Source organism: Bos indicus x Bos taurus, chromosome 5 (genome assembly GCF_003369695.1).
Source record: "Bos indicus x Bos taurus breed Angus x Brahman F1 hybrid chromosome 5, Bos_hybrid_MaternalHap_v2.0, whole genome shotgun sequence".
Lineage (NCBI taxonomy): Eukaryota > Metazoa > Chordata > Mammalia > Artiodactyla > Bovidae > Bos > Bos indicus x Bos taurus.
The window spans coordinates 32,573,237-32,597,163 of NC_040080.1; the positions used below are offsets into that span (position 1 = coordinate 32,573,237).

General features: G+C 38.1%; 1 protein-coding gene across 1 annotated transcript in view; it reads left to right on the plus strand.

Moving 5' to 3' along the window:
- Positions 1 to 2,493: 2,493 nt before the first annotated feature.
- The window catches only part of ETNK1 (ethanolamine kinase 1), a 54,840-nt gene continuing 33,406 nt past the window's right edge, over positions 2,494 to 23,927 (plus strand). The window contains exons 1-2 of the mRNA XM_027541532.1: positions 2,494 to 2,927; positions 16,332 to 16,591. Of these exons, the coding sequence (XP_027397333.1) occupies positions 2,772 to 2,927; positions 16,332 to 16,591 (416 nt within the window). The 5' untranslated portion in view covers positions 2,494 to 2,771. The remainder of the gene's footprint in view (positions 2,928 to 16,331; positions 16,592 to 23,927) is intronic.

A 23,927-nucleotide genomic window follows, 5' to 3' on the forward strand; every position in this document is an offset into this window, starting at 1 on the left:
ATGCATGCTCCTTTAGCTTAAAACTTCTCCAATTTTGCTGTTCTAGGAGATGTTGCTTAGATGTTCCCTGGTGTCTCTTCACTTGCTGCAAGTAATAAATATTACCTCGTCCAGATCTTTGCCTTGGTTATGTCTTTTGGCTCACATTCATGAAGTGGCAAACCCAATTTGGGTAACAATGGGATCAAAAAAATTTCCCATACAAATAGCCATTACTCCAGTACTATTTATCCATCCTTTCCTAATTTTTAATGCCACTTTCATTATATTCAAAGATCTCATAAATGTGTAGATCTTTTTCTGGAATCTTTATTTGTTCTCCTGGTTTGTTTGCCCACTCCTAAGTTCAAAAGCAGAGACATTACTTTGCCAACAAAGGTCTGTCTAGTCAAGGCTATGGTTTTTCCTGTGGTCATGTATGGATGTGAGAGTTGGACTGTGAAGAAGGCTGAGCACCGAAGAATTGATGCTTTTGAACTTTGGTGTTAGAGAAGACTCTTGAGAGTCCCTTGGACTGCAAGGAGATCCAACCAGTCCATTCTGAAGGAGATCAGCCCTAGGATTTCTTTGGAAGGAATGATGCTAAAGCTGAAACTCCAGCACTTTGGCCACCTCATGCGAAGAGTTGACTCATTAGAAAAGACTCTGATGCTGAGAGGGATTAGGGGCAGGAGGAGAAGGGGACAACAGAGGATGAGATGGCTGGATGGCATCACTGACTGGATGGACGTGAGTCTGAGTGAACTCCGGGAGTTGGTGATGGACAGGGAGGCCTGGTGTGCTGCGATTCATGGGGCCGCAAAGAGCTGGACACAACTGAGCCACTGAACTGAACTGAAAACCGTTACATAATAAATCTTGGTAGGATGCGTTCTCCCAACTTATTCTCCAATCTCCCTCTCCCACAAAGAATCATAGCAGCTTTTGTTTGACCTTAAGTTCTGGTGTGAATTTAATGTCACTTTAACAAGTTTTGTGAAAAACTCAGTTGAGATTTTAATTGTAATTGCACTATATTTATTGATTAGTTCAGTGAAAACTGAGGTCTTTATAATAACTATGTTTTCTTATTCATGGATGTGGTTCATTTCTCCATTAGTATAATTTCACCCATAAAGTATTACACATATTGTGTTAGTTTTATTCTTAGGCACCTAATAGTTTTTTTTTTTTGGGGGGGGGGTCTAATTATTAACAGATATTTCTTTAAAATTACAAACTTGTGTAATTCCAGAAATAATTTTTAAAATCATTTCACAATTCAGAATAGTTTCAAAATTCTTAAAATTCCAACTGTTTAATACAAGTACAAATTATACAAAAATAAAATAGATTCTACCTGAAATGTGAAATTATTAGTATATTATTTCCACACAAACAAGAAGAACATGTAATTTAGCATTTCTTGCAATATACGATTTAAAAAAGACTAAGTTTGGAATATACTGAATCAACTTTCTTGCTGTCTATAAAACTCTCTTTTCCTTGTTTTCAGTTTATGAAGTTTGGCACGCGCACAGGCCCCCTCCACCCCCGCCCCCGCCGGCCTCCCCTTATTAAAAGTAAGCTATTTTGTGATTTACAAAGGTAAGTAGGTTCTGAACAATCGGAATGTAAACTGATGTTAATCAGATAATTAAACATTTTGACTGTTAAGCTGAGTTGTTAGTGATGTAATTCACCACTAACAAGTATATTCACCATTTACCAAGTGTTGCAGAGAAGACAGATTAAGAGGTCAAATCTAAAACCAATTTCCTCACATTATAAGGAAAATTAGGAAGTCCCAGTAAATTACTTGTGGATTACCCAGTTTCCAGTATTCTCTTAGCAGTGGTATTAGCTGATACAAGACCAAAAGCCCACCCAGCACCTCCATCGCTGAGACTCAGAATTACTTCCCTTCCATCTTCATAGACTATAACCTGTTCCTCCTGACTCTAAATAATTCTCAGTACGGTCAAATAACCGACCTTTAAAAATACATCTTGAAGTGCAGTCTCCGTTTTACCCAATTATCTTAACTGTCCCAGTATACCATGAGCTCAGTATACTGCTGATGGTAATTTAGTTGTCAACCCAACTATGTGGACCTCAGTACACAGCAGTTCCGAGATCAAGGCGACCCAGTTAATTTAGATTGCCCAGACTCAGGCCAAACTCAGAGGCTGACCCTGGGGTTATTTCAGGACGCGTCCCTGGCATTCCAGAAAAAGTCAGCCCTACCTCAAACCCAGATCCCAAGACCCACCCCTTCCTCCAAAAAGGTGAGCTAAAGCTTCAGTGCCTTTCGTTCGGGGCTTGGCAGGGCTCAACCTCATTCCAGAAGGCGAGCCCCGCGTGTTTCCGACTAACACCACGCCAGGAAGAGTCTGATAAAGGCCGAGAAACCGAGCTCTGGGAACCAGGCCCATTGTGCCCCGGAGCTAGACACGCGGCCTTGAGCCTGACGCAGCCGAGGCCCCGCCCCACGCGTGACGCCAGCGTCAGGCCAGTCCCGGCATGCTCCGCGCCCGCCGGCGGCCGAGCGCAGACGAGAGGAATTTTTTTCCCGTGAGCATTCCCCGCTCAGTTCAGCCGCTGTCCAGACCCGGGTCGGCGAGAGTGCCGCCTCCACCGGTTCTCCTACCGCTCGGCCGTCAGTCTGAACGCCCCCAGCCCTCCCGCGAGGGCGCCCCGGGACGGAAGGATCCAGCAGCCTGTCGGCGCCCGCCGTTCTCGTGGTCGCCGTCGCCGTCGTCGTTGTGGTAGTCTCTGCCGTCGCCTGGGCCATGGCCAATTATATCCACGTCCCGCCCGGCTCCCCGGAGGTCCCCAAGCTGGACGTCACGGTGCAGGATCAGGAGGAGCAGCGCTGCCGGGAGGGGGCCTTGAGCCTCCTGCAACACCTGCGGCCGCACTGGGACCCTCAGGAGGTGACCCTGCAGGTAACGCCCACACCTTAGCCCCGGGTCTCTCCCGACCTTGACGCGGCCCAGGGGGAAGGGAGTGGGGGGTTTTCACCTCACCATCCTTTATGGTCCCCGGGGCCCCAGGAGGATCTCCGGGAACGTCTTTTCGCTCCGTTCTTTGGGAAGTGACCCTGTGTTTCCTCCGTCACACCTAGGAAGGTCACTCCCCCTTCTTTCATCTTTGCTTACTAAGGTTGTCCTGAGGGCAGATTTCCTTTTTCCCGAAGCGGCTACGTTAGTGACGCACCCCTTCCACCTCAGGAAGGTTCTTGTTGTTACTTGCCCCTCCTCCCCCTCCCCTTTCCTAGAAGACTGCGGAATGAACCCTTTCCACTCCCCTTGCAAGGGGTCCTCGCCCGTCGGCCTAAGCCACTGTCGCCTTTCCTTTCACGAATAATGCAGTAATTAATTTTCTCTGATCTTTTCCTTTCCCTTTCCAACCCTTCCCCCGTCGGTGTAACCCACTGATGCTCACCCTGCGTTTTATCTTCTCAAATCCTGGGATTGGCGACAGCCCTGTATCCCAAAGTAATGACCATGGTCATCATGCATTATCAGATTGGGTTCTTAGGTGGCCCTGCACACGTTATTTTATTTGTATCAGTATTTCTGTAAAGGTTTTAATCATGTGAGTGAAAGTAACAATATCTGGTGTTAGAACGATAGGTGGCTTGTGAATATTTCTTTTTCCGGAGCCACTGTATTCATAGACAGAAATTGGGAGAAAAAGTCCTGGAGAACCTATGCGTTTTTGAATAGCTTATTTTCAATAAGTTATGATGCAGCATACAGGAAATGTATTTTGAGCACTTATTTCTTTTTAACTTTTGCAGTTTTAGGTACTATATACGAAAATGAACCTCCTTTTCCGTTGCAAACACAGAGTAATTTTAAAGGCTGGCGTATTTGAGGTTTGTTTCAAATCTGAGCAAAAATGTAAGAGCCAGATCATCTGCCTTATTTTGTTGACTGTTTCAGCAAAGTTAACTGACTCAACAGTATCTCAGGTGCTTTGCTAAAGTAGTCACCTATATAAAAATGAATAAAACATGAATAGTGCCCTAGGGCCCAGAACAGTCCTTGACACTTGAGTTTCATAAATGTTGGCTTCAATTCTTACTGTCTGGAAGAGTTTTGAGCAGATTAAAAGGACCCATATGTTTTGGAAAAAAGTTATGAGACAAAAATTTTGAAAATTTAAGGGAGTGTTTGTTAGCCAGATATGTAGGACATTGTGAATCAAAAGTGATTTTCATGTGTAATTTAAAAAAAAAATAGTAGAGTTGGACCATAAAGAAGGATGAGCACCGGAGAATTGATGCTTTTGAATTGCAGTGTTGGAGAAGACTCCTGAGAGTCCCTTGGACTAAAAGGAGATCAAACCAGTCAATCCTCGAAGGAAATCAGTCCTGAATATTCTTTGGAAGGACTTATGCTGAAGTTCCAATACTTAGGCCACCTGATTTGAAAAACTGACTCATTGGAAAAGACCCTGATGCTGGGAAAGATTGATGGCAAAAGGAGAAGGAGGGAGTGGGATACAGAGGATGAGACGGTTAGATAGCATTGCCGACTCAAGGGACATGAATTTAAGCAAACTGGGAGATAGTGAGGAACAGGGAAGCCTGGCGTGCTGCAGTCCATGGGGTTGCAGAGTCCAACACAACTTAGTGACTGAACAATAACAGCGTATTTTCTTTAAGGAAAATTAGTTTAATTGAAACTTCCAAGTTGAAACTCTACACTTCTTTAGTTTATTATTTATTAACTTATTCTGGTTTTTTACATTTATTTAAATAAGTTATGTTCTGGCCATCAGTTATTAATTAAACATATTAATTAAAGACATTGCCGTTTTCTGGTAAACTCTGGTTCTGACAAGATGTATTACTTTTTAAGCAGAGACTTAAGAGTTTGAAGCTTTGATGACTGGAATTTTAGAGGTACATTAGGTGTTTTTTTAAATCGTTTAATCCCTCAGACAACCATTTTAGATGGGTACTATCATTTTTTTAGATATAACTCAGTGAAGTAAAGCCAGGATATAGGTTGAAAAAAAAGATAAAATGTGTTAACATTCAGACTGTTTCTGGTTGTTGAAAGTACTTGAGATTGAGCCTTACCTGAAACCCGAGTACCAACTTTTGACTTTAAGACCTTTGTACTCATTATCCAAACTTCCAGTGTGCTTATTTGTAAATGAAGGTAAATACTACCATTTGTTTTGCTCTTATGATGATTGTTATTTAGAAATCTAATCCCTCCATGTGCAAGCAAAGCTTTTGATCCAGAAGCTGGGACAACTGCTAAGCTGAGTTGATGGTTATTCATCTCTCAATTTAGTAGATCTGACTCCCACATTCTAGGTCATTATAAACTCTGCTTTTATGATGCTTCAGAATTTCTTTAGTAAATATGGACAGGAATATTTTCTTTTGAGATTTGCTTTTATCTCCTTTGAAGTATAAAGATAAAAGTCATACCTCACATGTAGTCAAAAGACTAAAACAAGTATCAGTAATAATGGCACATATTTTTAAAAGATTTTTTCTCAAATTCTTTTGTGATATAAAATATTATTTAAACATACCTTAGAGTGGGGGACTTCACTTTCACTTTTCACTTAGGTGCATTGGAGAAGGAAATGGCAGCCCATTCCAGTGTTCTTGCCTGGAGAATCCCAGGGACGGGGGAGCCTGGTAGGCTACCGTCTATGGGGTCACACAGAGTCGGACACGACTGAAGTGACTTAGCATAGCATAGCATAGAAGCTTAATCTAATAATACTTATTTACCTGGCACTTACTCTTGCCAGCTGAACTTTGAGAGCACATTACAAAATCCAGAAGCAAACAAAAAAAGATGTTAGTACATTCAAAATGATAGAGGGTCCCGTCTTTGCTCACAACTTATGGACATATGGGATAATATATCTTATTTTAGATAGAGCTTTAAAAAGTTGAGTTATTTTTTCCCTATCTCTGCCAAATTAAAAGACTACAATATAAAAGTAGTGGTGAGCTTTGTGGAGTGTAGTATGTTAGAATAGGGAGAGTAGGTCTAAAATAATACATCAGAGTGTTTTTTATTTAGTATTTTACTGTTTATAAAGAAAGCACTTTGGCATACACTCTCCCAACAATCCTGTGAGATAGATGTAAACTGTTAATATGTATTTTATAGTTAAATGATACTGAACTTGAAGTTAGTAATGGCAGATCTGGGATGAGAACTCATAAATTATTGCTCTTTGATAAAAGTTTATGTTTGTTCAGTTCAGTTGCTCAGTCGGGTCCAACTCCTTGTGACCCCGTGGACTGCAGTTTGTATATTATGATTAAGACAGGGAAGCCATTTCTCTGCAAAGTTCATAGAAAGATTTTGTCTTAAGTTCCTTACAAATATAATTTCATTACTTTTTCCACATGTGACAATATTTTGGAAAAGGGATTCACTTCTGCTTTCTTTTAAAATCATTACTATCTAATAGGAAAGTATTTGAGTGGGAGATAACACCTAAGAGTATTTTAACTATGACAAAGAGAGATGGGATGTTTAATAGGCTCCTGTGAAGGATGTGTAATGTTTGATAGGCTCCCGTGTGTTTTGATAATGTGTGACCACAAAGTCAGGGGTCTAATGTGCTAGTTCACTTTCAGGTATTAATAGCTATATGTCTTGGACTGAGCAACCATTTCATCACTTTTTGAGGCCTCAGCATAGTGTAGTAGAAAGAGGATGGTTTCAAATCCTGATGTCAGCCATTTGTCACCTTTGGCAAGTTTAAAAATCTCTATAAAAAGAAATTACTATCTACCTTGGAAAATAGTAGCATAGTCCAAAACAGAATTTAGCTACTATCAGTTCAGTTCAGTCACTCAGTCATGTTGCACCCCATGGACTGAAGCTTGCCAGGCCTTCCTGTCCATCACCAACTCCCAGAGTTTACTCAGACTCATGTCTGTTGAGTCGGTGATACCTCCAACCATCTCATCCTCTGTCGTCCCCTTCTCCTCCCGCCTTCAATCTTTCCCAGCATCAGGGTCTTTTCCAATAAATCAGTTCTTCTCATCAGGTGGCCAAAGTTTTGGAATTTCAGCTTCAGCATCAGTGCTTCCAATGAATATTCAGGACTGATTTCCTTTAGGATGGACTTGTTGGATCTCCTTGCAGTCCAAGAGACTCTCAAGAGTCTTCTCCAACACCACAGTTCAAAAGCATCACTTCTTCAGTGCTCAGCTTTCTTTATAGTTCAACTCTCACATCCATAGATGACTGCTGGAAAAACCATAGCTTTGACTAGATGGACCCTTGTTGGCAAAGTAACGTCTGCTTTTTAATATGTTGTCTAGGTTGGTCATAACTTTCTTTCAAGGAACAAGTGTCTTTTAATTTCATGGCTGCAATCACCATCTGCAGTGATTTTGGAGCCCCTCAAAGTAAAGTCTGTCACTGTTTCCATTGTTTCCCCATCTATTTGCCATGAAGTGATGGGACCAGATGCCTTGATCTTAGTTTTCTAATGTTTAGTTTTAAGCCAACTTTTTCACTCTCCTCTTACACTACTACAAATAGTAATTTTAATACTATTCTTTTACTACTTTACTACTAAGAGTAGAGTATCAGGAGAACTAAATGAAATAGGTAAAAATTATGCACAATATGTTTAATTACTTCACCCTGCCCCCCATCCCTGGCTCACCACCCCCCCAGCCTTTGTAAGTAGAAAGTTGTTCTAAAAGAATTGTAAGCTCCTAAAATTTTGACATGTATTTTTTTGTACTGGCATAATGCTAATTTTCAGCAGCATTTCTTGTAGCAGAAGGTAGGCATGGGAGAATGGAGAAGGAAAGGCTTCACAGAAAGGCTTCAAGGGGTACCTTGAATTGAGTTTGGAAGGAAAGATAGGAGATGGAATGGGGAAGTATTTCTGGGCAAAGAAAAACCACTTGCGTAAACTATGAGTGTTTCATGGAGTATAAGTGTGGTGTACAAAGTGATTTCCAAATAAGGGAGAGGTTAAATATGAAGTATTTATGCTTCATTAGGAGGTGGTATTTTATTATCTAGGACATAATGGGAAGTTGGTGAATGTTTTTAAGGAGGTATGTTACATATTTTTTAGAGAAATGGCAGATTACTATTTAGGCAGCATCCATTGAAGAAAATGTTTTGAATTGGGAAGTGAGTGATTACTTATAACGGAGAAGGCAATGGAACCCAACTCCAGTACTTTTGCCTGGAAAATCCCATGGACGGAGGAGCCTGGTAGGCTGCAGTCCATGGGGTCGCTAGAATCCGACACGACTGATCGATTTCACTTTCACTTTCATGCATTGGAGAAGGAAATGGCAACCCACTCCAGTGTTCTTGCCTGGAAAGTCCCATGGACGGAGGAGCCTGGTAGGCTGCAGTCCGTGGGGTCGCTAGAGTCCAACACGACTGATCGATTTCACTTTCACTTTTCACTTTCATGCATTGGAGAAGGAAATGGCAACCCACTCCAGTGTTCTTGCCTGGAGAATCCCAGGGACAGGGGAGCCTGGTGGGCTGCCGTCTCTGGGGTCGCACAGAGTTGGACACGGCTGAAGCGACTTGGCAGCAGCAGCAGATCACTTAAAAAGGACATTATTTTTGAAACTCTTGGTTGCTGCTTACTAAGAGGATGCTAAATTAGTATAGTGGATTGAAACCACTACAGTTTAAAAAGATGAGTTAAGATGTGATAGGATAGATCAGAGAGCATTGCAAGTAATACGGTTGAATATTTCTTGTGAAGCTTTCTTTAGTTTTACATAAAACTATATATGTGTTGAATTAAACCATAAATACGTTTTTTTCCCCAGTGTATTGCGTTAAAAAATGTTTGTGAAAGACAACTGAGGAGAGACTGTTATGTTAGTATAGATAAGCGGTGCTGGGATCCAAATTAGGACAGTGGCCTTGAAGCTGGAAATAAGGGATAGATTTGACATTTCAGAAAATAAATGTGCAGGACTTGTTAATTGCTTGCAGGTCTGGGAGGAAGTGGGAAGCTTAAGGGCTTTGTTTTGTTTCTTGTTTCTTCTTGTGGCTGACAAAGATAGGGCAGTAATGAAAGGCCTTTATGTAAGGAATCAAGTTGTATTTTTCAGGATTCTGTCATTGTTTTTTATCTTTTGGCCTTGCCACGTGACAGGTGGGATCTTAGTTCCTTGGCCAGGGATTGAACCTGAACCCTCTGAGGTGGAAGCACAGAATCTTACTTGGGACTACCAGGGAAGTCCCCCGAATTTTTTCTTAGAAGTCCTTTTACTCTGATACATCTTATGGGCTATAGATAAATTTTGTCACCCTTTTAAAAATTGTGAGATACAACAAGCCTACAGAAAAAAATGAAACATAAATTGTTGTGGAACAAATACCTTTGTAGCCCTAGCTCAGGGAAAGAGAGAAAATATTAACCAGTAACCCAGAATATCTCCCACTTCCCTTTCTGCTCCTACCTTTTCCCTCCCTCTAGTGGTAATCACAGTAACAGTTTAAAAAAAAGTTAACAGAACAATATTTTTGAATTGAATTAGTCATTTTTTCTAGTACTCTGAGAAAATATACTGTATGTGTAAATTTTTTAAATAAAGAACTATATAATCATGAAGTAATTTAGTTTTACTGAAAAGATGTAACACAATATTAAAACTTTGAGTAGCAAAAAACCCCCACTTCCTGTTCATATTTTATTAAACAATCAACTGTTCTATTTTGTTTATTACAGTCTACTTCTCCCTTAAATATTTTACATAGTTGTTTTATTGAATCTTATGTACACTTCTGTATTCCTGTTCTTCACATCAGTTCAGTTCAGTTGCTCGATCGTGTCCGACTCTTTGTGACCCCATGGACTGCAGGCTTCCCCGTCCATCACCACCTCCTGGAGCTTGCTCAAACTCATGTCCGTTGTAAATATTTTCATGTTTTTATGGTATTGACCACAATTTTTGATAGCTAGAAACATAATATTTGATCATGTTAAAGATCATGTGACTTAATTACTTTTAAAGTGAGGTTTTAAAAAGAATTCTAAAGAGTATAAAGAGGAATATTAGAAAGGCTCAGCAGATAAAGAATCTGCCTGCGTTGCAGGAGACACAGGAGACAGCTTGATCTCTTGGTTGGGAAGATCCCCTGGAGGAGGAAATAACAACCCGCTGCAGTATTCTTGTCTGGAGAATTCCATGGACGGAGGAGCCTGGCGAACCACAGTCCATAGGGTTGCAAAGAGCTGGACATGACTTGAGCGACTACACACACACATAGGCATGTCACATTCATAAAAGAACACTATCTAACCCTGTTGATTTTGTTTAATAGATACATATGGTTCATGCTCTTAATAAAATATTTAAAACATAAATAAGACTATAAAATGGAAAGTAAAAAAAAAAAACAACACCTAAATCCCTCAATACCAAGTCCTTGTCCTCAAAGGTAATTTTTTGAACAGTTTTTTTTGACTTATAAAAAATTGTCAGATTATTTACCAGCATAAATAATTTATGTATGGGTTTACCAGCATACATTATCTACTTACATTTATAAATATAGTAAATATAATTAAATTATTCTATATTGTGCTTTTAAAATAATATATCTTCGATATCTCCATATCAGTGTATGTAATCTTTTTTTAAATTTTGTTTTTATTTTTTAGATATTAAAATCAGTATTGCAGTGAACTACTTTTATGCATATATTTTGGGTAACTTCTTTTAAGTATATCCATAGAGTAAATTCTTAGTGAAATTAAATTTAAAGGAAAAAATATACAAACACATATACATGTGTGTGTGTGTGTGTGTGTGTGTGTGTATATATATATATGATCTACTTCAAGGAACTGGCTCACACAGTTGTAGAGGTTGGTAAATCTGAAATTTGTATGGCATTGTCTGGTAAGCTGGAAACTCTTAAGACAGGAATTGATGCTGTAGCCTTAAGGCAGAGTATCTTCAGGAAAACCTAAGTTTTGCTTTAGTAGCTCTTCACCTGGTCGAATGAGGCTCACTTAAGGGGATTAATCTTTTACCTGAAGTTATCTGGTTAATAAGTCTGCGAAATACCTACAGAGCTGCATCTAAATTAATGTTTGATTGAATAATTGGGCCTTATAGCCAGTCCAAGTTGACATAAAACTGTCATGCTATTTCTCACTTTATGTAATTTTTTATTCCTCAAAACAGTATTGTAAAGTATCTTTCTGTATACCTTCTCCAATCTCTGATATTAAAAATTTTTTTGCCAGTTAGATACATGAAAATGGTATTTTGTTTTCTTTTTACATTGCTTTTCATTCTGTCATTTTGGAAGGTGGTGGAATCACAATGGTTTCTTCCACAAAACAATTAACTGACACAAATTAATTCCATCTTTCTAAATTCCTGGTCTTGTCTAGTAGTCATTGTCTTAAAGAATAATTGAAACTTGTCTTTCCCATTATCTTGGCCTGTGGAAGCTTATTTATTTGAATTTAGTAGTTAATTGGTCATTTTAAACCATAAATAAATGTCAAAACTCTGCTTGGTTTCTTTATCATCTTAGGGACTAAAGACATTTCGTGGTGGCTAAGATATAGAGTTTGTCATTGCAGGATAGTGTCATGTACTGAAAGGAGGCATTGGATTATGTTTTGGGGGTCTCAAGAAGGTCTTCAGGTTCACTGATAGTCACTTTAACTTCTAAGGTGTCATTAAACTATAATTTCTTTTTGCCAACCAGAGTTTCTGTGTTACTTCAAATGGCAACCTGTACAGGTTTGGGCAGTGCAGCACACAGAGTCTAGGGCTAATCTGTAACATAGATCTTGTCATAATTATTAACTTTTATGATCTCATTATGAATCATTTTGCTGTCTTGTGTTGAAATTTAAATATGTAGTTATCTGCATACTTGATAAGAGCTTATTTTGTGTCAGAAACTGTTGTATGTGCTTCTGTATATGTTAAGTCATTAATTCTCATGAGTGAAAGTCGTTCGGTCGTGTCCAGCTCTTTGCGACCCCATGGACTATACAGTCCACAGAATTCTCCAGGCTAGAATACTGGAGTGGGTAGCATTTTCCTTCTCCAGGGGATCGTCCCAACCCAGGGATTGAACCCGTATTGCAGGTGGATTCTTTATCAGCTGAGCCACAAGGGAAGCTATTAATTCTCATAAAAACATATTAAGTGAAAAAATAAAAACTAAAACTATAAAGTAGATTCTAATTGCTTATATTAAACATGAGATGAATAAAGCACATACAAGTTAAGTGGCTTGCCTAAGAATAGACTAACACACCTAGAATTTACAGTCAGGTGGAGCAGTCTTGCTCTGAGCTCATTCTCTGAACTAGTACTATCTTACATACTTGACAAACAGTGTAGGATAAGCCCTGTGAAAAGGAGCTCCATGAGATTTCTATTGTTTTTGTACCCCCTCCAATGAGGTGGAATTTTACATTTCTAGTGTATATCTGATATAATACTCATACCTAGCATATACCTATTGTCTGTTTTGGAAAGCTGAAGTACCTTGAATTAATTATTGATTTATGCATGAGGTAGGAACCATCCAAGAGCGAAAAAGCATTATCCATACATCTTTAAATTCAGAAATCTCCATCAAGAGGTCATTTGAATAGCTGAACAAATTGGATTTATTACTCCTTGCAGTTGCGGAAGACTTATTCCATGAGTAATGGTGGGTATTAGAAAGGACTTAGTATAAAAATTTAGGAGAGGGTTCAGGGAAGCTTCCCTGATAGCTCAGTTGGTAAAGAATCCACCTGCAAATCAGGAGACCCTTGTTGATTCCTGGGTCAGGAAGATCCCCTGGAGAAGGGATAGGCTACCCACTCCAGTATTCTTGGGCTTTCCTTGTGGCTCAGCTGGTAAAGAATCCACCTGCAACCTAGGAGACCTGGGTTCAATCCCTGGGTTGGGAAGATCCCCTGGAGAAGGGAAAGGCTACCCACTCCAGTATTCTGGCCTGGAGAATTCCATGGACTGTATAGTCCATGGGATCACAAAGAGTCAGACATGAGGCTTTCCTGTGGATTGGGTGCTGTCAGAAAGGAAGTGGAGCAAGTCTGTGACTGTGGGTAACTTACGTTACCTAGAGGACTGGAGGAATGAAGCAGGGACAGAGCTGTGACTTGAAAGGAACAGCAGTTCCTCATATTAGCCAGAGCAGGGGGATGTTTGGTGATTTTTGTTGTTTGGAAAAAATTCATGGTTTTATCTGTGTTCACACATGATTACGGAGTGGCTTTGTTTTTGTCTTGATGCGTTATGGACACAGAGTGGTCTCATCTGATATTGATGTTCTGTGAAATTACTTATGTTCAACTGAATCTCCAGGCCTTGCTGTATGTACTGGGTCTGTTCCTAGCTATTGGGCTCCTTTTGTTTTTCTCACTAATTTAATTTTTTCGCATTTAAACTGGATTGATTGTGGAAGAAAAAAAAAAGAAAACATGCATAAGCCAAAAGAAAAAAGTTTAAAACAGGGAAACAGGAGACAGGATTTAAACTACCTAATATTTCTGTTGGATATTTTTGTAGACATTTCTATCCTTATTTATACATAAATATAAATTAAGTGATACTTTACATAAAATATTCTTATGAAGTGAAATAAAAGTCGCTTAGTCGTGTCTGACTCTTTGTGACCTCATGGACTATACAGTTCATGAAATTCTCTAGGCCAGAATATTGGAGTGGGTAGCCGTTCCCTTCTCCAGGAAAACTTCCCAACCCAGCGATTGAACCCAGGTCTCCCACATTGCAGGTGGATTCCTTACCAGCTGAGCCAATCAGGGAAGCAAAATACTCTTATAAATGAAGTAATATTTTTTTGCCCCAGAAATTTATTGTGACTATCATTTTATTGTAAATTTTTAGCTATTTTGTATAGTAGAGTATGTTAGGGTTAGTGTCATTGGAGTTGTGACTCAATGTCATCCTTATAAATGTGTGTATATTATTCAATAATCTTATCCAGTAATGTTATCCACTTCTAGCCCTTTTAAGTGCATACATCTTAAATGTGTGTTTCTGTGTGTACACATAAATATACAATATAGCATGCACAATTAAAGAAATTTATTATAGGCAAGAGTGAAAGAATAAATTTGTTATAAGTTATATCAATAAGACAAGCTAGTATTTAAAGTGAAAGTGAAGTCGCTCAGTCGTGTCCGACTCTTTTCGACCCCGTGGACTGTAGCCCACCAGGCTCCTCCGTCCATGGGATTCTCCAGGCGTGAGTACTGGAGTGGGGTGCCATTTCCTTCTCCAGGGGATCTTCCTGACTCAGGGATTGAACCCAGGTCTCCCGAGTTGCAGGCAGAAGCTTTAACCGGTGAGCCACCAGGGAAGCCAGTATTTAAGTCCTTACTAAATATTTGTTGAGGGGATGTAGAAAACATAGATTTTACTCCTTTGAGAAGTGTGGAGTGTCATTCATCATAAGCATTTCAGAACATTAATTTCTCAAACTTTATTTCAATAATTGAAATATTTTATTTCTACATGACATTTGGAGGAGTTACAGAGTAATATGTGTGAGTTGATATTTTAATAAGAACAAACTTGCAGCATAGTTTTTAAGAAAATGATGATTGGAATTTAGTATAAGGGCATATGCTTCTTGTCATTGTCTCCCTACCTACCAGCTTTTTGAAATCTAGGTGGAAAGCAGAGTTTGTATGTCTCTGCATACCCCCAAAACATAGATATTCAAAATAAATCTTTTCACATTAGCTCATTAAATTTACCTACATTAGGTAAATAAGGATAAGTAAACACTTCTTTTAAATTTCACCTGAAGATCTAAAGCTTTTTCAGGTATCATTTATCATTACAACAGTCTTATCAAAATAAAAATGATTACCCTCTTTCTCAGGCATTAGTTAAATGTGTATACATTTAAAACTTATCCTTTGTTCATTATTCTTGTTCTTTCCCATTTGTCTTGGGAAAAATGTCCTTAACACTTGCTTTCACTTTTATCCCTTTATTCTACCCAAGAGCCTCCAAAAGCTCTGAGTTATAATTGGGTAAATAGAAAGTTTTAATGTCAATTTTAGGAGAAGGGGATGACAGAGGGTGAGATGGTTGGATGGCATCACTGACTCGATGGACATAAGTTTGAGTAAACTCTGGGAGTTGGTGATGGACAGGGAGGCCTGGCGTGCTGCAGTCCATGGGGTTGCAAAGAGTCGGACACGACTGAGCAACTGAACTGAACTGAGTGTCAAATTAATGTAGAGGAAGACAAAAGTTGCAGTTTTTGAATAGACTTAGAGAACTAATATTGCTAATCATCTGTTTGCTTTTTCATATAATATTATATGCAAATCTGAAAAAGGACCTTAAAACTCCTGAGGGGACTTCCCTGGTGGGCTGTTGGTTAAGACTCTGCCCTTCCACTGCAGGGGACATGGGTTCAGTCCCTGGTTGGGGAACTAAGATCCCTCATGCCTCAGGGTGCAGCAAAAAAAAATCTTGAAAAGTCCTCAAACTCCCTTTTAGAAAATATCTGTGAAATCTCTAGTTACTTCTCTATCTTCATCTAATTAAGATTGTGCTGCTGCTGCTTATTTAGCTGTAGCATTCAAGTTTAAATTATTATAACCTGAATACTTAGAAGAATTTCTAGTGTATATTATGTTAAGTAATCTTTGAAAATAACATTTAAAATTAAGTTTTTTTATAAATTGGAGATTTACCATAATAAAAATTATGGTACATTATGTTTGTAGTTTTAAACTTGTGAACATTATTAAAGACTTTTTTATAACATATATTATGCTAGGAAGAAAGCCACTTTCCCTATCTTCAGAGATTTTCCAATCTGTTAGACATAGGCGAGAGAAAGAATGTGTGTGTTGTACTACACAACATATTAAATAGCAGCATTCCATTTTGTTTACATCTGGAATTAAAGTTATAGACATGTTAGGCAATGGCAGCCCACTCCAGTATTCTTGCCTGGAAAATCCCATGGACGGAGGAGCCTGGTAGGCTTCAGACCATGGGGTCGTGAAGAGTCCGACACGACTGAGCGACTTCACTTTCACTTTTCCCTTTCATGCATTGGAGAAGGAAATGGCAACCCACTCCAGTGTTCTTGCCTGGAGAATCCCAGGGATGGGGAAGCCTGGTGGGCTGCCGTCCATTGGGTTGCACAGAGTCGGACGCGACTGAATCGACATAGCAGCAGCAGCAACAGGCAAAATTATATTCAAAAATTAAGTAGATTTTTTTTCAGTTAGTGTTTAATGTTTTTCAAGTTATCTCCTAATTCTTCCTTAAAAGTGAATAATTGTTTTTCCTTTTTTTTTCTTTTTTTTGGGGGCAGCTTTTCACTGATGGAATCACAAATAAACTTATTGGCTGTTATGTGGGTAATACAATGGAGGATGTCGTCCTGGTGCGAATTTATGGCAATAAGACTGAGTTGTTAGTCGACCGTGATGAGGAAGTGAAGAGTTTCCGAGTGTTGCAGGCTCATGGCTGCGCACCACAGCTCTACTGTACCTTCAATAATGGACTGTGCTATGAATTTATACAGGGAGAAGCGTTGGATCCAAAGCATGTCTGCAACCCTGCCATTTTCAGGTACATTTCTTTTCCTAAGTAATTTATCCTTTTGAAAAGTTAAGTGCACTAAGGAAATGTTTTTTGAAACTGCCTTTTCTTTCTTTAAGCAACTATTTAGTAAATTTAGAAACTTTCTCTTGTTTGGGTTTTGTTTTGTTTTTGCTAAAGAAAAAGCATTCCTTTTTATCTGAATTCTCATAGTTTACTCTGCAAAAGAAATATAAGTGATAGGTTTTAGATTAGCTTGCTATAGAAGGTCAAGGTTTCTCCTTAATTTTTTAAAATAGTGCTTGAATCAAAGCATTACACATTTCTTATTAAGTTTTGTCACTCAGTTGCTCATAGTTTCAGAGTTATTGCTCACTAAGATCCTTTTAATACTGTTAACACTTCTTTGTTACTCTTTAAACTTCTATTATTTAATTCAATATATTGTGTTTTTATAAGGAAATGCTCTAAAAATTTTCTAAAATTGATAAAATTTTCTTTTCTGCTCTTGAAAACTGTAATAAGTGGGCTTGATTTGAAAACCGCAAGTTCGTTTATAGTTTAGATCTAAACTTCTCAGTTTGGTCCTAAGACTCTTTTAAAACTTTTAAAGTTTACTGAGGACCTAAAGAGCTTTTGTTATTGTGAATTATATTTATCAGTATTTACTATGTTAGACCATTCAGGTATGACCTAAATCAAATCCCTTATGACTATACAGTGGAAGTGAGAAACAGATTTAAGGGACTAGATCTGATAGATAGAGTGCCTGATGAACTATGGATGGAGGTTCGTGACAAGGTACAGGAGACAGGAATCAAGATCATCCCCAAGAAAAACAAATGCAGAAAAGCAAAATGGTTGTCTGAGGAGGCCTTACAAATAGCTGTGACAAGAAGGCAAGCTAAAAGCAAAGGAGAAAATGAAAGATAAAAGCATCTGAATGCAGTGTTCCAAAGAATAGCAAGGAGAGATAAGAAAGCCTTCCTCAGTGATCAATGCAAAGAAATAGAGGAAAACAACAGAATGGGAAAGATTAGAGATCTCTTCAAGAAAATTAGACATACCAAGGGAACATTTCATGCAAAGATGGGCTCAATAAAGGACAGAAATGGTATGGACCTAACAGAAGCAGAAGATATTAAGAAAAGGTGGCAAGAATACACAGAAGAACTGTACAACAAAGATCTTCACGACCCAGATAATCCCAATGGTGTGATCACTCACACTCACATAGAGCCAGACATCCTGGAATGTGAAGTCAAGTGGGCCTTAGGAAGCATCACTATGAACAAAGCTAGTGGAGGTGATGGAATTCCAGTTGAGCTATTTCAAATCCTGAAAGATGATGCTGTGAAAGTGCTGCCCTCAATATGCCAGCAAATTTGGAAAACTCAGCAGTGACCACAGGACTGGAAAAGGTCAGTTTTCATTCCAATCCCAAAGAAAGGCAATGCCAAAGAATGCTCAAACTACTGCACAATTGCACTCATCTCACACACTAGTAAAGTAATGCTCAAAATTCTCCAAGCCAGGCTTCAGCTATATGTGAACCATAAACTTCCAGATGTTCAAGCTGATTTTAGAAAAGGCAGAGGAACCAGAGATCAAATTGCCAACGTTCGTTGGAGTTCCAGAAAAACATCGATTTCTACTTTGTTTATTACGCCAAAGCCTTTGACTGTGTGGATCTGTGGAAAATTCTGAAAGAGATGGAAATACCAGACCACCTGACCTGCCTCTGGAGAAACCTGTATGCAGGTCAGGAAGCAACAGTTAGAACTGGACATGGAACAAAAGACTGGTTCCAAATAGGAAAAGGAGTACGTCAAGGCTGTATATTGTCACCCTGCTTATTTAACTTATATGCAGAATACATCATGAGAAACGCTGGGCTGGAAGAAGCACAAGCTGGAATCAAGATTGCCGGGAGAAATATCAGTAATCTCAGATATGCAGATGACACCACCCTTATGGCAGAAAGTGAAGAAGAAACTAAGAGCCTCTTGATGAAAGGGAAAGAAGAGAGTGAAAAAGTTGATTTAAAGCTCAACATTCAGAAAACCAAGATCATGGCATCTGGTCCCATTACTTCAGGGGAAATAGATGGGGAAACAGTGGTAACAGTGGCTGACTTTATTTTTCTGGGCTCCAAAATCACTGCAGATGGTTACTGCAGCCATGAAATTAAAAGATGCTTACTCCTTGGAAGGAAAGTTATGACCAACCTAGATAGCATATTCAAAAGCAGAGACATTACTTTGCCAACAAAGGTTCGTCTAGTCAAGGCTGTGGTTTTTCCTGTGGTCATGTATGGATGTGAGAGTTGGACTGTGAAGAAGGCTGAGCGCCGAAGAATTGATGCTTTTGAACTGTGGTGTTGGAGAAGACTCTTGAGAGTCCCCTGGACTGCAAGGAGATCCAACCAGTCCATTCTGAAGGAGATCAGTCCTGGGATTTCTTTGGAAGGAATGATGCTAAAGCTGAAACTCCAGTACTTTGGCCACCTCATGCAAAGAGTTGACTCCTTGGAAAAGACTCTGATGGTGGGAGGGATTGGGGGCAGGAGGAGAAGGGGACGACAGAGGATGAGATGGCTGGATGGCATCACTGACTGGATGGACGTGAGTCTGAGTGAACTGCGGGAGTTGGTGATGGACAGGGAGGCCTGGTGTGCTGCAATTCATGGGGTCGCAAAGAGTCGGGCACAACTGAGTGACTGATCTGAGGGGAGGAAAAGTAATTCAAACAGTCAGCTGGTCTACTAGTAAGTAATACAGTCTGTGATAGACAGTAGCCTTGGGGGGAAAATAAGCTAAATAGTATACATAGAGGAGTAGAAAAGGTTTTAAAAAAAGTACAACTAATTTTCTGTGGTATAGTTGGGAAATAAGCAGTGTTTAACTAAGATGATATTTGAATTGGACCTTAAAGGTGATGCAGAACATGGAGGAGTCTGAGGGAGATGACAGGTAAAGATGAATTACATCATGCTAATACTTAACTAGTAATTCAGCCTATGCAAGTTTATCATGAACTTTTTTATTTGAATTTCTCTACAGCAGTCAAGTATTACAGAAACCTTTAATTATTATTATATATTTTTTAAATTCTAAGGTGTTTAGGAATTTTCTTACCTGGTATTTCTCTAAAATTTGCCTCTTGCTGGAAATATTGGCTGAAGTGTAATTAAAACCGCTCAGCAACAGACATACAGGGAGAAGTGCAGTTTAAAATGAGTTATTGCACATTTATCAATAAACATAACTAAAAAATGCCAGCTTCCAGTGCTGAGCATATTATAGTGGAACTGGTAAACTATGGGTTGCAAATAGAATTGGTAATGTTCTCTTTTGGAAATCCGTAGGGCAATATATAGTAAGTTATAAAAGAAAGTCATATGGCTTGGTTGTGTGATAACAACTCATATTTGAATATAACAAAGGTACATTAGCACAAATAAATGTTATGTTATTATTGAATGTTGTCTAAAACATACAAAATGTCTGATGTAGGACTAAGAAAAAATCAGCTTATTTGTTGGGGGCCAGAGTGAGGTACTCCGCCCGTGACAAAGGTCATGAGGAAGGAGGCTCCACATACGCAAAGGCGGGATCGAGCCTCAGGAGTCCCCCTGGAACTCCTCGAGCATCTACCCCCATAACTAGAGCCTGCCTACTTTACTACTTTGTGCTCTCACCTACATTGCCCCGGCTCTTACTAGTTGAACTGTGGCTGCAATCAGGCAGTAATTTGTTTATGTAAAAAACTGAAAGGAGTGTTTAAAAAATCTGTTGGGAAGGTAGGATTTGGGATCTTTTATTTCAATTTCAAAAAATGCCTGTTATAGTTACAGTTTTTAAAAAGCTTCCAAGAAAGGAGCAACTAGTGAGTATTAGTGGGTATTTGAAGAAATTCTCTGCAGCCTTGAGGTTTTCAAACATTTGGCTTTATTGAATATGGAATTTAAAGTAGCATTTGCCTTGATGTTAGTGCAGTAAAACCTTATCTTATTGAGACTACATAGAAGAAGGACCATCTGTGATAGTGAAAATAAGAAATCTTATTTTTACTACCTAATTGTTTTTCCTGTTGTATATAAAATTAGCTAATAGAAAATAATTGAATTGTTCTAATCAAGTCTTTTTAAGAACTGTATTCTTTTTTATGACCATTTATATTATTTAACATTTTTATTTTTAATTGTAATAAAATACATGTAACATAATTTGCCATCTTAATTTTAAGTATGCAGTTGCATAGTGTTAAGTACATTCACATTGTTTTGCAAACACTCTCCACAATTCTTTCCTCTTGCAAAACTAAAATTGTATATACAAAAGCAACAACTTCCCATTCTCCCCTCCCGCCCCCTTGGCAGCCATACTACTTTTTGTCTGTATGAATTTGACTGCTCTGGATACCTTATATTAGTGTTACTTCTGTTTTTTTGTGACTGGCTTATTTCACTTAGCTTAATGTCTTGATCCATGTTGTAGCATGTATCAGAGTTTCCTTCCATTTTTTAAAGGCTGAATAATATTCCATTGTACGTGTAGACTATGTTTTGTTTACTCACTAATTCATGGATGAACATTTGGGTATTACTACTTTTTTTGCTGTTATGTATAATGTTCTTACGAACGTGGGTGAGCAAATGCTTTTTTAGACCCTGTTTTCAGTTCTTTAGGGTATATTATCAGAAGTAGAATTGCTCGATCATACAGTCATTCTATTTTTAATTTTTTTTGAAACTGCCATACTGTTTTCCATAGCACCTATACCAGTTTACATTCTCACCAGCAGTGCACAGGGTCCAGTTTTTCCAAGTCCTTGCTGACATTATTATTATTATTTTTTGATAGTAGCCATCCTGATTACAAGGAGATGGTATCTCATTGTGATTTTGATCTCTTTTTCCCTAATAGTTAGTCACATTTAGCATCTTTTCTTATGCCTGTTGGCCATTTGTGTATCTTCTTGGGGGAAATGTCAATTCAGGTCCTCTTCCAGTTTTCTAATTGGATTATTTTTTGTTGTCAAGATGTAAGAGTACTTATATATTGAATATTAACTCCATGTCATATATATAACTTACAAATACTTTATTTAATTCTATGGGTTGCCTTTTCACTCTGTTGATTTTGCCCTTTAATGCACAGTTTTAAATTTTGATGTACATGGATTGTTTTGTTGATCACTAACAACCTCTGCAGTTGTTGGAAGAGATCATCAAGGAGATGTGACCATCAGTTGACCGGGGCTGTACTCACACAGTAGGAGGTTCCTCACACCCCCACCCTTGGAATGTGTTCTCTGCTCACTGTCCCCCCAGTGGAAGCTATGTTCGAGGATAGAGCCTTGAGAGAATGGGGTGGTGTTGAGACTATCTGGATGGCATACATTACCGAACCCCGTTAAGACTTCTATATAAACTTCTAAGATTCTGGCAGGCAGGTAGATCTATTTCTCCTGCAGCTACCCAAGACAAGCCTTATATGTAAGTTCTCTTGCTTATTTAACCTGCCACCTACCTACCCATCTGGGGAAAAAAGAAAAAATCGATATATGTAGTCAGTTTGTTTGCTTTTACTTTTGTCATCTGTGCTATTGGTGTCATATCCAGGAAGTTTTTAGCAAGTCCAGTGTCATGAAGATTTTCCCCTGTATTTTCTTCTAAAAGTTTTATAGTTTTAGTTCTTACATTTAGATTTTTGACAGGTTAATTTTTATGATGATTTAAGGAAAGGATTAAGGAATTTCTGTCTTTTACATGTGGATATTCTGTTTTTCTAGCACCATCTGTTGAGAAAACTGTCCTTTGCCATTGAATAGTCTTGGCATCCTTATTGAAAATCATTTGCTCATAAACTGGGGGGTTTATTTTGGGGCTCTATTCCATTGGTCTTTGTGTGTGGTGATATGCCAGTACCGCTCTGTTTTGATAACTATAGCTTTGTAATAAGTTTTGAAATCAGGAAATGTGAGACCTCTAACTTTATTCTTTTTTTCTTTAACTTGTTTTTATCTGTCTGGGTTTCCTTAAAATTACATTTGAATTTTAGGGTTTTTTTTTTTTCTGTTTAATGTAAAAAATGCTATTAGGATTTTGGTAGTGATAGTATTGAATTTATAGATCATTTTGGCTAGTATTGACATTTTAGCAATTTTAAGTCTTCCAGTCCACAAACAGGGGATATATTTCCATTTAATTCTGTATTTAATTTTTTTCAGCAACGTTTTGTATAGAAATTTTTTTACCTTCGATAAATTTATTTTTAAGCATTTTATTCTTTTTGATGCTATTGTAAATGTAGTTGTTTTACTTAATCTCCTTTTTGAGGAGAATTTTGTTCATTGATAATGTAGAATTGCAACATATTTTATGTGTTGATTTTGTGTTCTGCAACTGTGTTGAATTCAGTTACAAGTGAAAAACCAAAAATTTTCCTAACAAAGCCATCCTTCACAAATTACATGTTGTTTTTTTTCAAGACCAATTTATCGAAAATTTCAGATGAGTATGGAACTTGTAAGTAGACTTATTTAATTTTTAAAATCTCTTAGCAAAGCCTGGTTTTTAAGTATGTAGTTGCTGTGCTTGCAGTTTAACTATATTTGTTATTTCCATGAGGATATTTGTATAATAGATTTTCTTCCTTTCCTTGTTAATTTTGCTGCAGAGAAGATAGACCAGTAGTTCTAAGCCCTGTAGAAATTAGCTTGAATTCTAAATTTTGAGGGAAAAAAAAGACTTATTATACAAGTTATGTCTTGTCAAAGAACAGGCAGTGTTTCAAATGGATGGTCACTTTGTCTTTCTGTAACTCTGCATTAATTTTGGCACAGCTGGTATTATATGAGATTAAAAAAAAATCCAGGATAGATTTTAATCCACCTGAGAATAACTCCAATAGTGGTAGAATCCTGTGGTAAGTTTCTAAATGTACCCTGAATCTGTTACCAAGATGATGATTCTTATTCATCAAGTATCTATCGTACCTCCTCTTAGTGCTGAATGCTAAGAGAGAAGAATAAGGCATGGTGTTTGCCTCTTGTAGGATAACCTAGTGATAGTATTGATCAGTAGCATTAATAAAGCAATCTCAACTATACTATTATTATTTGCTGCTATTTTTAAAAAATTACATAGGAAAATGCTATAAAACATTTAAATAATATTCTGAATATATTTTTACCTGTTATATAAGCATGATGTTATCATTTAATATTAACATTGTCCCTTATGTTATCAAATACTATTTTGACAATGCACCTTTAGAAAGGACAAATACATCTATAATTTACTTTAGAAGATACTAATCATTAGCTCTTAGGTTTTGATATAGCTTTGTTTGAAAATACT